At 46.1% G+C, this 14,932-nt stretch overlaps 1 protein-coding gene across 1 annotated transcript; it reads left to right on the top strand.

The window, feature by feature from the left end:
• The first annotated feature begins 731 nt into the window (after positions 1 to 731).
• Positions 732 to 14,658, top strand: LOC124471254 (receptor-type tyrosine-protein phosphatase gamma-like). The gene is made up of 17 exons (XM_047025675.1): positions 732 to 873; positions 3,832 to 3,923; positions 6,699 to 6,790; positions 7,513 to 7,609; positions 7,767 to 7,849; positions 7,975 to 8,109; positions 8,226 to 8,360; positions 8,522 to 8,694; positions 9,231 to 9,366; positions 9,541 to 9,687; positions 9,965 to 10,058; positions 10,339 to 10,415; positions 10,512 to 10,640; positions 10,858 to 11,004; positions 11,112 to 11,254; positions 11,633 to 11,768; positions 12,770 to 14,658. Exons 1-17 carry the CDS (start codon positions 755 to 757, stop codon positions 12,914 to 12,916), a joined length of 2,082 nt encoding a protein of 693 aa, XP_046881631.1. The 5' UTR covers positions 732 to 754; the 3' UTR covers positions 12,917 to 14,658.
• The last annotated feature ends 274 nt before the right edge of the window (positions 14,659 to 14,932 follow it).

The raw sequence follows: 14,932 nt of genomic DNA, 5'->3' as shown, positions 1-14,932 counted from the left end.
TATCGCGCGATTAACGCTCTTTTTGGCCTAGCAAACTTTGTAGTTTTTTTCACATACTGTTGCAACAATTACCGACGTTAGAAAGACTACAACACCACACCGGATCTAACTAGACCGGAAATAAAACAACAGGCACGCCACACACACACTTGTTTGGCTTGCGAGCCGGCTAAAGAGTAGTAGCAGAGCCCGTTTACGGATATTAGACGTTCTCTGGTAGTAGGCTAACGTTACGTTTTGAGTGGATGGCGAGCGCGAGACGCCGAAATGGATGCCAATAAGATTCTGAATGGAAAGTTTACTTTTAAAAAGTTGCCAAATGGTTCCATTGACAAGACCAAAGTGATCTGTGTGTTTTGTCGTTGTAAACTGAGTTATCATCGCAGCACGTCCAGTCTGAAATACCACTTAATGGCCAAGCACACAGCTGATGCGATTCATGCAAATTCTCCGCCCCCTCGTCAAAGCCAGGCGATTGCAATGTTGTTTTCAATAAAAAAAAATGTGCACCAAGCAATCCAAACCACTTTTCCATGTTGATAAGACCTTTAAAATTGAAAAAAGAATGGGACAAAAAGAAATCAAGGGACATTTAGAATAGATAAAAATGTGCGATTAATTGATTAATCGCGAGTTAACTATGACGTTAATGCGATTAATTGCGATTAAATATTTTAATCGTTTGACAGCACTAGTGCTAAGTAATCCATTCTGTTGTGTCCTTCCTGCCAAAGACAGGACCGGCGTGTCCAATATGACCCGGAGCCCCCATCCTGGGATGGGCCGTGTGGAGTGGATTGCCCCCCTGGTGGTGGTGTCTGCCCTCACCCTCCTCTGCCTCGTCATGCTGCTGGCTGTGCTGGTCTACTGGAGGTGAGGCCTGCTCGACTGTGTCAAAGATGTCGAATACTGTGTGTGTGTTCTCAAAAGGACCACGTTTCTTTCTGTTTGGAGGACGAGTGGGTCATCATGGTACACCATGTTGCTTATAGAGCCTCTCCTGTGTCAAGCATTTTGGTTCTTGTGATTAAGAGCTCTAATTTGATCTGCAAGCCACCCTTAAGTACCAGAGTACAGTTCCACAGTCAGGCAGTTACCCCTTTATGACCCCAGACACAGCAGTCTCCCCTAGGTCTCCCACTACACACACACAATCACTCCAAAGGCTGGACATGGTCTTCTGTCTGAAGTGGGGTGACTTATCCTCTGGCACCATGGGGATTTCAGGCCCATCTGCCAGAGTGTGTGTGTGTGTGTGTGGGCATTTGTGCGCATGTGTGTGCATATGTGTGCATAAGTGTGCATAAGAGGCATATGTGTGTATGCTTGTACTATGTGCGTGTGTGAGCAGCTCGTGGCCATGCTGCTGGCATCACAAAAATATCTGGAAGGTTTGCCGCTATCTTAGCAGGTTTCCATCTCTCTTTCCCACCCCCTCTCTCTCTCTCTGCTCCTGGGAGACAAGATGTTGGCGGCGGGCGGGGGGCGGGGGGTGGTTGAGAAGATGGTGGTGGGGACCAGAGGGCCTCGCAGTGGCAAGAGCCAGGGCCCAGCTGTGTGTTCATCTGCAGTGCTGACTCCAGCCCCAGCACTCAGCCTCAGTAATTACACAGGCGAGGCCAGCGGCACATGCCGGCTGTCTAATGAGCCACAACAGCACAATGGATCATTACCAGATCCCCATGCTTTATTTATGCTCAGCTCTGCCCTGAGCAGTGTCAGGGTGGGAGAGCGTCAGTGCACATGAATATGTTCTTGTAGTGCTGCTATCTTGCTGCGTAGTCCCCCCACTGGTTCTCAGAAGTCCTAAATGTTGTTTTGTTGTCACATTTTGGCACCGTATTGATCTCCTGCAACGAACCTATGACAGCCTCTGACTGAGATGTAATGTTTGAAAACTTTTAGTGGAAGACAGATCAAGGGAATAGAATGACTGTGATGAGCAGTCTCATCTGTGCGTGTGGGTCTGCGTGACTGAGTGTGTGAGTGAGTGAGAAAGATGTGTGTGCTTGCAGTGGTGTGTGAGTGAGAGCTGGAGGACTGTCGGGATGTGAAAGGGCCATCACGGTGGCTGTGACAGCTCCCAGACAATGGCTGTCTTCCCCGAGGGAGCGGAACGTGATGAAAGGCCAGATCAGCCCACTCGCTCTCCTCCCTCCCCCCCCCCCCTCTTTCATTCTCTCCCCCTGTCTCTTCCACTCGCCCCCTCTGTCTCATCCTGTCCCTCATCAGTCTAGTCCAGTTATACCACAAGATAGGGGGGCATTTAAGGAGAAGCAATTTTTCCTCCAAGCACCAGCTGATCTGAATGGTTTTAGTCAGGAATGTAGGTTTCCCTGTCAACAGTACAGAAGGTGACGGATAGGGATCCTCTGTACACAGTTGTATATTTCTCTATGTCATTAGCATGTGTGTTTATGAGTCTATTAAGTGTGTTAAGCCAATTATTTCATTGAGGGCAGGACTCCATCTGGAAGCCTCTAAGACAGGCATGGTTGGGTGGAGCTCACAGATGTCAAACACACACCTTGTGTGTATAGGTGGACGCTGGAAGGGCAAGCCACACTGGAGCAGGGGGTGGGGCTGGTGGGTAGGTGTTGTGCTGTGAGTGGAACTGGAGTCCAGTCAGATGAGCTCATCCATCCCTCATCCCTTGGTCTCAATCCATCCTCTCCCCTCCCCTCCCACCCCGTCACACCACGCCTTCCTGCCCCCACTGGGAGTTATTACACGTGGGTGATGAGGGGGAAGGCTGTGACGAAGCCTGGGGACGTGCACCTCGTCTGTTCCCCACCTCTCTCTCTCTTTCCCCCTCTCTCTCTCTCTCTCTCTCTTTCTCTCCCTCTCTCTCTCTCTTTCTCTCTCTCTCCCCTCTCTCTCTCTCTCTCTCTCTCTCTCTCTCTCCCCACAGTAAATGCTGTTTAGCCACTCTCTCCTATGTTCTTTGTCTCTCTCTCACTCCTCCACTACAAGGATGACCAGCATCTGCTCTCTGCTCTGCATCAAGTACAGGTAGGGGGGAGCCTGCTTAATTAGTGCTTTGGGGATGCATGCTCATGAAAAGTTAGGTGCACCTGCAATATTGCCTGTGGAGGTGTATTTGTAGATGTAGGTCAATCCAATTTCTCAAAAGTTGCTACTGATTGTTTCTGCATAACTCCCAGTTGTGGGTGTTGATTGTTGGTATATCCAATATTCATATAAAAGAAAAAGGTTAAACATTTTCGAGAATACTGATTTGGTAATTGCTGCATGTTGACGCTGAAGCGACTGTGGTGTGACAAACCCAGCGACGCTCGGTTTAGCTGCTTCAGACTCTCAAGTCTAAATGTGTCACGGTGGGTTTTTTGGTATTGTTGACTAGTTCCCTGCAGTCACCTCACACTGGGTCTCCACAGGCTCCGATGTACTCTTAGGCTGCTCCAGCGCTGCCTCGTGTGTGTGTGTGTGTGTGTGTATGACATCAGCTGGGATGGAGCTACCCTGGGGCCCTTAACAGCAGTTTACTGCCAGTCCTGGCCAATTACACTCCCCATACACATGCTGTGGTAGACAGTCTCAAGCAGAGGACTGTGCAGTAGTGCCTCAGTGTCGGTGTGTTAGCTCGGATGTCTGGCCTGCTGTTGCAGTCATGTCGCACCCCCGCTTCAGAGACGGCATCCTCTCAAGGTTTCTGCGTTGCCTTCATTGACTGTGACCTGCTCCAGGAGCTTCCACTGCCTGCTGGGGTCTGTGGACCCGTTTGGGACCAAACTTTGGGAGGTAGAAGGACTGTGCAAAGCAGTGATGTAACGAGTTAACCGGAAGCTTCTGTCTTCTTTGTCCTTGCAGGAGGTTTTTCCAGACCGCTCATTTCTACGTGGAGGACTGTAGCTCTCCAAGAGTGGTCGCCAATGACAACATACCTGTTATCCCCATTCCAGGTAAGCCCAACTCGACTCAAACTTATCTGACACTAGGTAACAGAATTTTGGTCAGATTTAGTTTTTTTTCGCATGAGGTTTGGATCACTTTGGGGTTCTTTGCTCATTTGTGCTCTGTTTCTCTTGGCTGGTGGTGCTTTACTGTCAGTGCTAGAGCAGACTGAGCCTTGATCATCAATGCTGTTTCCAGAGATAAGTGGGGTAAACAAGCCATGTCTGCAGGCTGCTAAACTAGTCTGAAAATTACTTTTCCTGTCACATAGCACCTACTGTTACGTTTCTTCTCATCTGTATACAGAGAGCCTCGTGTAGAAGTCTGTCTGTAGCTTTGAGTAGCTTATCATCCTTAGTTTGAGCCTGATCAAGTCCTCTTTTCATGAGAAGCTGCCGCCCGCGAGCTGCCTGTTCAGAGCTCTGACTGGGTTTCTGCCAAGCTCAGGGCCCCAGTCTAGTTGGGACGTGGCAGGAAGTCAATACCAGAGCTTTACTGAGCACTTTACAGCCCAGGGCATCTGACTGTGGCCCGTCTCAAGGCTGGGCTACCATAGTTAAAGACCACAGCTGCTGTCAGAATTGACTCTCCATCCATTCTACTTTTATTGTCTCCTCCTCTTTCTCATTTATTCTCTTGGAGGAATGGAGGGCCTCTTGCTGCATTGACAAGTCTGTTAATAATACTTTAGAGAAGGTGAAGGAGTGGAGGTGAGTGTTAATGTTTATGAGGGGGCTTTTAGAACAGTGATTGTTATAAAGGTTTGGAAACAGAGAAAACATCCCACAACAAGATGTTTATGTTACAGAAGAATGATTAAGGATCGAAGACAGAGGGGTGCAGTCCAAAACTTGTATTAATCTTACTGTGTGTGTGTGTGTGTGTGTGTGTGTGTGTGTGTGTGTGTGTGTGTGTGTGTGTGTGTGTGTGTGTGTGTGTGCGTGGCTAAATGTTTTGTAGGACAGACTATTGAAACCCACTTCTTCCTGTCCTCTTTTTTGAATAAACTGATTTTCATGAACTGATTTTCTACTATTGTTCTGACCCTGTATCAATGCAGCTTTGTAGTGCCTTTATTCTTTATTAAAAATAAACTTGAAAAAAAAAATTACGGCTCAAATCAGTCAGCCCTTTAAAAACTGAATTTATGATGCCAGTTGATTCAATTGTCAACAGAGACAAAGAGAGGAGAGGAGAAGAATGGAGAGGTGAGGAGAAGATAAGAGAATAGAAGAGAGCAGAGAAAAGGAGAGGGGAGGAGAGGCTGTTTGATAAATTAACAGTTTAAACCAAAACTAAGCAATCACCTCTAGCAGTGAACCGCAGCGGTGAGGGCTTCAGTGCCTGTGGCCCCAGCTGCGAGGGAAGATTGGCTCTAATAGTAACCAGCAGCCCAGACCCAGCAGCTGAGCCTGCTGTATGCTTGTCTCATTGCCACAGTGACCAGCCCATCACCTCCTCTTCCTAATGTGTGATTGGGGACCGGCTCAAATCAGACAGATGCTACCTCCCTCCAAATTCTCCTATTACCCAATTTAGCCTCTTAGTGCCGGTGACTGGTTAATCCTAAGTACTATAGCTGTCAGTCTGCAAGGTGATTAATGAGGTCTCCTCTTTGCATGCAAGGACAATGTCATTTTGATATTGAATCTCATTGGTGCTTTTACATCTCAGTAGATGTCTTGTGGGCCTATGGGGGTGTGTCAGCCCTGGCAGGCTAGAGGGCAGCGTTCTGTTCTGTCTGTCCAACATGGCACCCAAGGTGACATTGAGACGACAGACCAAGCAAGCCATGTCCTCCAGTTGTAGAGCATAGTGCTGCTCCTTGTTCGACTCCAATTGTGGCCCTGACTGAGCCACATGACATCCATCATGATCAGTGGTTCTAAGACTGTTCCGTGCTGCTAGCAGAATTTCCAGATGACAACCTTTTGAATGTCTATTTTTGTGAAAGGACCGGAGGCATGGAGGATTTTCGTAATAGCATAGTTACTAATACCAAATCAGTCGACCCCAGACATGATGTAGGTACGCCTTCCGTTTGCTCTCAAAGACCTGAATAGTTACAAGGCCTGCGGTGTGAGGTCATCCATGTGTCGGTGTGGCCATGTGCAGACCTGAACAGATCCTGGGCTTCATGAGAACACTGGGAGGGCTGGAGGAGGGCTGGAGGAGGGCTGGAGTAGGGCTGGAGGAGGGCTGGAGGAGGGGTGGAGGAGGGCTGGAGGAGGGCTGGAGGAGGGCTGGAGGAGGGGTGGAGGAGGGCTGGAGGAGGGCTGGAGGAGGGGTGGAGGAGGGCTGGAGGAAGGGCAGAGCATGGGGAGGTGGCGGCTCTGAGGCTCAGGGACTGGAGGGACATCAGTAACCCTGGTGCTTCACCTGTCACTCAGAACCACTGAGGCTCTCACCCCCATAAAAGGGGGATCTGACAAATAACATTGGTGCTTTCATGCAATTCATAACAGCTACATTTAATATACTCGCACAAACACACACAAACACAGTATCCACACACACAGTATCCACACACACACACACACAGTATCCACACACACACAGTATCCACACACACAGTATCCACACATACAGTATCCACACACACACACACACAGTATCCACACACACACACAGTATCCACACACACAGTATCCACACACACAGTATCCACACACACACACACACACAGTATCCACACACACACACAGTATCCACACAGACGTGTGTGTAGTATGTTTCCAGCCCCCTTTGATTGAGATGTTCCCTGGGATGTATTGTTCTTCTAGATGACATGGATGCCGTCCCAGTGAGGCACTTCATCAAACACATCATGGAGCTTTACTCCAACAACCTCCAGGGCTTCGCTGAGGAGTTCGAGGTAGGCGTCTCTCTTCTCTCTTGACCTTGGTGGGATCACTAAGGCTTGAACACTTTGGATTTACATATACATGTATATTTTAAGATCTCAGCTACATACCAATATAACATCAAATCAGCTGCACATTCCTTTGTGTGTGTGGGCTTGAATACGTGTGTGCTTCAGTGTTCTTGTGTTTCTGTTCCTGTTGTGGAGCAGATGGCTGGGGGAGGAAGGTTAATTAAAGGAAGTCTACTTGCTGCTTGGTTGGACAGGAACACACTGTCTCTCTGACCAGGTTGAGACACCAGGCAAACACCTCCACCCTGAGGAACCTGTCTAATTGGGGTCATTCACAGTGGTGCATGTGAACATACTCAGATGCCATCCAAAGCCGATTCTCTCTAGCACAACAACAAAACATCAGTCCAGCTAGGGACTGGTACAATTGAAATCTAATGCTGTCTACAAGCTCCTTTCATATTTTTTAGTGTTACAGATGAAATGTAAAAAGTCCAACATTCCATTTGATTATGGGAAAAGGGTTTACCCAGAGAGGGCAATCAAATCACCTCTACCTCATGTGATGCTTCATAAAAACCTCCAGTCCCAAGCTGTTCCTCCCACTCATCTCTGTATTTGTTTCTGGCTAAGCTCTCTCTCTCTCTCTGTTTCTCTGTCTCTCTATCTGTCTCTCTCTCTGTCTCTCTCTCTGTCTCTCTCTCTGTCTTTCTCTTCCTTAGGAGGTTCAGCGCTGCACAGCAGACTTGAAGATCACAGCTGAGCATTCCAATCACCTTGACAACAAGCACAAAAACAGATACATCAACATTGTGGCCTGTGAGTCAACATGCTGGAATACAACACACCCAGAACAGGACAAGCTGGGATATTAATGGACCTGGGATGTTAAGAGACAGATTGTCCTGTAATACTAAAAGGAAGCGCTGTTTATGGTAGACAGTAATGTGACACCTCACTGTTATGTGTCTCGTAGATGATCACAGTCGTGTCAAATTACGAGCCTTGCCTGGGAAAGACTCCAAACACAGTGACTACATCAATGCCAACTATGTGGATGTGAGTCATATCAACCCCAATCACTTGGAATGTGCTGCTGATAAACTTCCTTTATTTCCTTTTTCTTCTTGTCACCTGTCTACAATGATGCTTGCCTCCCTCTCTGTGGTCCTCTCCTCTCTCAGGGCTACAACAAGCCCAAGGCCTACATCGCGGCCCAGGGACCACTCAAGTCCACGTTTGAGGACTTCTGGAGGATGGTGTGGGAGCAGAACACTGGCATCATCGTCATGATCACCAACCTGGTGGAGAAAGGCAGGGTGGGTGCAGCTTCCGTCACCCCCTGAGAAAGAGTGACCGTTGGGACCACTGGCTGGCTAAACATCGCAGGAGAGGAGGTGGTCATGGTGAATCTTGTGGTTTTTCTTTACCTCAGAGAAAGTGTGACCAATACTGGCCTACAGAGAGCAGTGAAGAATACGGCAACATCGTAGTGACACTGAAGAGCACTAAAGTCCACGCCTGCTACACACTGCGGCGCTTCCTTATACGGAACACCAAAGTAAAAAAGGTAACAGCTGTTATGGTGATGCTGAAGCCTCTCAGCTCGGGGAAGAACCAATATTGTTCCTCATATTTAGCGCAAAACATATTTGAGCTTGTGGCATTTTGCTATTCCTCCCTGTCCCCTAAGTAGTCGTGATTATTAAGAGGCCAGCCTTCTTGTTTCAGGGTCAGAAGGGGAACTCGAAAGGGAGGCTGAATGAGCGCATGGTGGTCCAATACCACTACACCCAGTGGCCTGACATGGGTGTCCCTGAGTACACCCTGCCTGTCCTCACCTTCATCAGCCGCTCCTCTGCTTGTCGTACCCCAGACATGGGCCCAGTCCTGGTGCACTGCAGGTCAGACCCTCGCCCACACCCAACCCCTCAGCCGGGTTTACACTGTGCATACCCCACTGAGCTATGAACTACTTTGCCTGTCCGACGTAGACTTCCATTTGATTTTGCATGAGTATAGGATGGTACAACTTGCTAATGCCAATTCTTTGGGCAATTTACTTGTATATTTCACTGTGGGTGAACTCTGGCTTGGACGTGGCGTCAGTCTAAAATAGAAACATTTAATATACTTGAATATGATTTAAAATCGAACCAGAGAACAGAGAGCCGGGCCGGTTCTCCAACACAAGCACTGACTTAAGTGGCCGCGATCAGATCCGGCAGCCGCGTTGGAGCCATTACAGTGTAAACCTATCTTTAGTCTAATCCACAGGCTTCATTTTATGAAAAAAAAACAGTGGTCTTCATTGAGCAACAGCAGCTCCCTCTAGAGGCTGATATTGGGATTTCATGCGTGGCGCCAGCTCCCTCTAGAGGCTGATATTGGGATTTCATGCGTGGCGCTGATCTGCTTGAACTGTGCTGTACCTCCACAGTGCTGGCGTTGGTCGCACAGGGACATACATTGTCATAGACAGCATGCTGCAGCAGATCAAGGACAAGAGCACCGTCAACATCCTGGGGTTCCTCAAACACATCCGCACACAACGCAACTACCTGGTCCAGACTGAGGTAACGCTTCTGTGAGCTTTCAGTTATTCTGCCTCTGGGACCACGGCAGGCAGCTTCTCCTCACCTGTAGCAGACACAGGAAACAGACTCCCCTCACCAGACCTCTGTTACTCCCTATGTGTAGTCTGTGTGTTGTCTAAGCCCTGGATCTCCCCACTCCCTTTCCCCCTGCAGGAGCAGTATGTCTTCATCCATGACGCCCTGATGGAGGCCATACTGGGCAGGGAGACGGAGGTTCCCGCCTGGCAGCTCCATGGTTACGTCAACAGCATCCTCATGCCCAGTTTGGGTGGACGCACCCACCTGGAGAAGCAGTTCAGGGTAGGCCTCAGCAGCCAGGAATAACCTGGCGTGGCTCCTTGCCATGGCTGGCAGATTCCACTAGAATAACCCTGTCAGCTGCTTGATGCTTTTTAGTATTTGGCTGATCTGATCTAAGAATCCAAGTCTACTCAGAGATGTTCCTCATGTTGTTCCTTTCCTATGTACTTTATTAAAGGCACCTCTGTTGACTAGCCCACCGAAATAATCAGATGTTCTAATGGTTTTGTCAACTTAGCTAAAACTAAAATCATCCCTCTGTGGTTTTCCTCTCCAGCTCCTGACCCAGTGCAACGCCAGGTTTGTGGAGTGCTTCAGCGCCCAGAAGGACTGCAACAAGGAGAAGAACCGCAACTCGTCTGTGGTGCCCTGTGAGTCCCACAGGATCATACACACAGCTCAGCCTCACCTCTCATCTCCCCTGTCTCGAAACAGAAACATTGGTTAATACAGTTGTTTATGACCAGTTCTCCCACATCATCATGACCTGAGGATATTTACAGCTAAAGCATCTCCATGCACCATGCTGTGCTGCCAAGTAGTGTATTTGTTGCCACAGCAACATGATAGGGCGAATGATAGGGGTGTTATTATCTAGGGTTGTGGACCTCTGAGTTCTGTGATGTCATAAAGATATTTGTGTATTTTCAGCCGAGCGAGCCCGGGTAGGATTAGCCCCTCTCCCTGGCATGAAAGGAACTGATTACATCAACGCCTCATACATCATGGTATGGTAGTCATGCCTGTTTATATACGTTGTCTCCATCATATACGCTTCCAGATAATTAGTTCTGCCCATTTATGTGTAACTTTTGATCTATCAGGGTTACTACAGGAGTAATGAGTTCATCATTACCCAGCATCCTTTGCCCCACACCACCACAGACTTCTGGAGGATGATCTGGGACCACAACGCCCAGATTATCATCATGCTGCCTGACAACCAGGGTCTGGTGAGTAGCCTGCTCTGTCCTAGAACTTGCCGCCCACCTGTCTGCTCTGTAATCCAGTAGCTAAATCAGTCACAACCAGTATTCCAATTTGGCGGCAATTTGGTCTTTTTTTAAAGCTGCTTTTCCCCCCCTGTCCTTTGGTAGGAATATTGTGTGTGAACTGATCCAGCTGTGATGATGCTCACAGTCCCTCTGTTGTGTGCTTGTGTTTGTTCAGGCGGAGGATGAGTTTGTGTACTGGCCTAGTCGAGAGGAGGCCATGAACTGCATAGCCTTCACCGTAACCCTCATCAGTAAAGACAGACTGTGTCTCTCCAACGAGGAGCAGATCATCATCCACGACTTCATCCTGGAGGCCACGCAGGTAAACTGCCCTGACCCCTGACCTCTGACATGTGGCCGATCTTCCTTCCTTTGCCCTTTGATACTGTATTGACGGCGCCTGTTTCTGTGTGTCTCTCCCTGGGTCAGGATGACTATGTCCTGGAGGTGAGACATTTCCAGTGCCCCAAGTGGCCAAATCCAGACGCCCCCCTTAGCAGCACCTTTGAGCTCATCAACGTCATCAAGGAGGAGGCCATGACTCGAGATGGCCCCACCATAGTGCATGATGAGTAAGTATCCATGTACAGGGATTTCCACAGAAAATGTGTTAGTTAAGTAGGGTAGGGCGGGGGGGGAGATAGTGCGATAGACTAATGCGCGGGGGGTCGGGCTAGTGTGTGCGATAGACTAATGCGTTCTGCAGAAAAGGGAGACTGGCGTTGGTCACGGTTTGGAATGGAAAAAACAGACAACGTAGTTAAGGCGACAGGCGTGTGTTGCTTAGGCGGCCTCCTTAACTGAAAAGTGCTGCGGGAAACCCTGATGTAGCATTAGCATGCAGTTAGTGTATATAGATCTGCAGTAGCATCTCGTTCTCCTGGGGTTTGTAATCCGAAGGGATGCAGGCTGGACCGGTAGGTTTGACTGTGTCGTCCCTGGTTGTGCAGGTACGGGGCCGTGTCGGCGGGGACTCTGTGTGCCCTCACCACCCTGTCTCAGCAGCTGGAGAGCGAGGGGGCCGTGGACGTCTATCAGGTGGCCAAGATGATCAACCTCATGAGGCCTGGTGTCTTCACTGACCTGGTGAGTTCATACAATCACGCCTTGAATGGCTATTATAAGACTGAGAACATTTTAACTGCTCATTTTGAAGGTAAATGGGGTGCCAAAAATACACAGTGAAGCTTCCGTTGTTGGACACGGTGAAAAAAGGGGCTACCAACTGATAGTTTACATGGTTATCAGAGATGGCCTAAAGTACACACATCCTTCAAGCAGAAGTAAAGATACTCAAGTTTAAAAAGACTGTGTTAAAACTTGAAGTACTAGCTACACTTTTTCACTCAAGTTGAAGTAAAGAAGCATGGGCTTTGACATACATAAGTAAAAAGCAACCATTACTACTACCTGTTTTAGTGTTGTAGTAAAAAGTTGTCTACTTAAATCTACATAAATAGATTAAGTGGACTGAAGCAGACTTCTCATCTCTGCAACAGTGTAATCACTGTGTAATGTTAGTGTAATAGCAGTGTAACAGTGTAATAACAACATAATAACAGTTTACCATATTTCTTCGATTAAACACTGGAGCTTTTATTACATATGTTCATTTTTGGTGCGGTGTTTCTTCGAGGGTGGCGTTTATTCGAGTGCGGCATTCGACCCCTGGTTGTAAAATTACAACGTCTCTTTTAGCTCTTTAATTGCTCATTTCTTTTTTTTGAAAGACCACATTTATCCAATGGCATTGCAAGGTAAGACAATAGGACCCATTGGCTTTGTAAATGTGGTCATTTAAAAAAAATCTTATTTGCAAATGGTTTTTTTGGAGAGCTAAATGTGATGTTTTACAACCAGGGGTCAAATGCCACCCTAAAAGAAACACTTACAGGGTTAATTAGATGGTTAATTAGTAGCAAAGATTTAGTGAATTGTTGCTGCAGTGGGGCGATAGACAAACAAAGAATAGACAAGCAGGTCAAACACAGAGCCTAGTGTAAAATTGAAGTGTTTATTTAGTAATTTTTTAAAGAATGAATTGTAATGTAAAAACGAACTAACTGCCACGGTGTGTGTGTCTCCAGGAGCAGTACCAGTACCTTTACCAGGCCATGCTGAGCCTGATCAGCTCCAGAGACAGTGGCCTAAGCCCCATGTACATGGACACTAACGGAGTGGTGGTGATCATGGATGAGTCTGACCCCACAGAGAGCATGGAGTCGCTCGTCTGACAAAACACTCACCTCCACCCGCACTTAATTTGTACTATTTCAAGAACTTTGGAAGACTTTCCTGAGGCCTTTTTCCGCCAGAATCTTGGTTAAATGAATTAACCTTATAACTTTTTTTACACTGATAAAAAAGTTTTTGATATTTATTTTTTGTCTTTGATTTTGTTTTAATGTTATCCTGCTGAGCGGTTGCACCTGTTGTTTAAGTTGATACAATGAGAAAGCAGCTGTGTCCGGTTTGCACTATACTGTCAGTGTTACTGCCTAAATCCACTTAGTGATGATTCACAGAGAGTAGCTCAACCGTGGCTCAATACTAAATTAGACTGCATCAAAGGAAAACTGACATGTCAACTAACTCACACCTCACTCCAGCTGATCCAGTTCCAATGTCTTAACATAGCCCATCCCTCCAAACATATCCCAACTCAGCCTAGCATGCATCACAGAACGGTCAACCGGTCAAAATATCTGCTCATCAACAGCCCACCAAATGGAAGAAACATTAATGCCTGTAGAAATACGTTGTTACTTGCATATTATAACTATATTATCCAAATATATAATTTCTTTTTTTGTAAAACCTCATACTATGTTTTGTTGAAGTGGTATTACAGCATCTACTGTGAACATTTATTGCTTTATATGAAGATTTATTATTGTTCTGTATTGTATATGACTATCTTGATCACAGTAAAAAAGGTTTTGTATACTTCTGTAATTTCGCATACAGTGGCTCCTGCTTGGAGTTTATTTTGTCTGAATGATTGACTGTAGCTACCTACAAGACTATGTTACCTCTGCTCTCATTGTTTGTTTGAACAGGATGTACTAACACAATAGGTTACTCTGTCAAACAGGTTTGATCTAGTTTGGCCTATTTATGTATTTACTTCATTTTAGCAGACACGCTTTATTTGTAACCAAAGACATGGTTAAAAATATGTCCAAAACTGTCTAGATACATTTCAGTGAAAACAATGTATGCTTTCTTTACCTTGTTTAGATGCAGACTTTGTGAGCTTCAAGTGGGCTGAGATTATGTTTGTTCCCTCCCCTAGCATAGGAATCCACTCCTCACCTAGAATTATGCAACGTCTCTCTTTCTGCTTTAGTACTCCTTCTCATATCCGCTTCTTTATCAAAGAGCAGTTTGTTAAATGAGGTCAAACTCTCCAATATTTGGAGAAACACTTTGACTTATTGTCATTTATTATCACACTAGGAAACTGAAATAATTCAAAGTTCCATAATAAACTTATGAATTTTAGTTTGTTTTTAAATCATGTGAATATTTTGTTTCAGAAACAAGCTTTTATTTGTTCTCATATAACTCTGTTTTCATTGAGATTTTTTTCCCCTCTTCTTAAAGAGCCCTTTTTCTGATTTAATTAACATTCCAAAAATAAGACCATGTTTGCAGTTAGTTTTTTGTGCAAACATTCTGTATATTTCTCTCCCCACATCTGAATCTAATTTTGTGACCAGTGTGCACTAAAGTTATTGAGTCACTGAATAGGTTTGCTTCACCCATTTTGGCAAGGTTGGCAGTTGTTCTACTTTGTATCTTGCATTGAAAAATGTTATGATTTTGTCAATTTATTATATCCAATCATTATATGACAGGATCATAGGTCAAATATCACTATGATACTTTCATATGATAGTGTTATAGTCTAATAGTGCTATTTAATAAGTACATTGTATTGCTTTACATTAAATAAAGTATGGGTTTTGATGTAGTTCAACCTGGTCTTTCAGTATTTAGCGTTTTGTCTTGCCAAGTTAATTCCTTGTGTACTACTTGTGTAGTACTCAATTTCAGTAACTTTGTAATGTTGCAACATTGCCCTCTGCTGGTTGTCAGACATTAACTCTCAAAAACAGCACAAACCTGAGGTCACCCCTTGTTTGTACAGTAATTTTATTTAGAGGCAACAGCTCTTGCATATTACAACTGTTGGCTTTCATAAGGCAAAAGCAAGAATGAATCCACCAGCTAATTCACACAGAAAA

This window comes from Hypomesus transpacificus, chromosome 9 (genome assembly GCF_021917145.1).
Source record: "Hypomesus transpacificus isolate Combined female chromosome 9, fHypTra1, whole genome shotgun sequence".
NCBI classification, from domain to species: domain Eukaryota; kingdom Metazoa; phylum Chordata; class Actinopteri; order Osmeriformes; family Osmeridae; genus Hypomesus; species Hypomesus transpacificus.
This window is presented reverse-complemented; position numbering and strand designations above follow the sequence as displayed.

Excerpts from the sequence above, each read along its gene's own strand:
- LOC124471254 (XM_047025675.1), top strand. The coding sequence starts at position 755 with ATGACCCGGAGCCCCCATCCTGGGATGGGCCGTGTGGAGTGGATTGCC. Across the intron at positions 7,610-7,766 it reads ATACATCAACATTGTGGCCT|ATGATCACAGTCGTGTCAAA; the intron begins GTGAGTCAACAT and ends TGTGTCTCGTAG. Across the intron at positions 10,416-10,511 it reads TCAACGCCTCATACATCATG|GGTTACTACAGGAGTAATGA; the intron begins GTATGGTAGTCA and ends TTGATCTATCAG.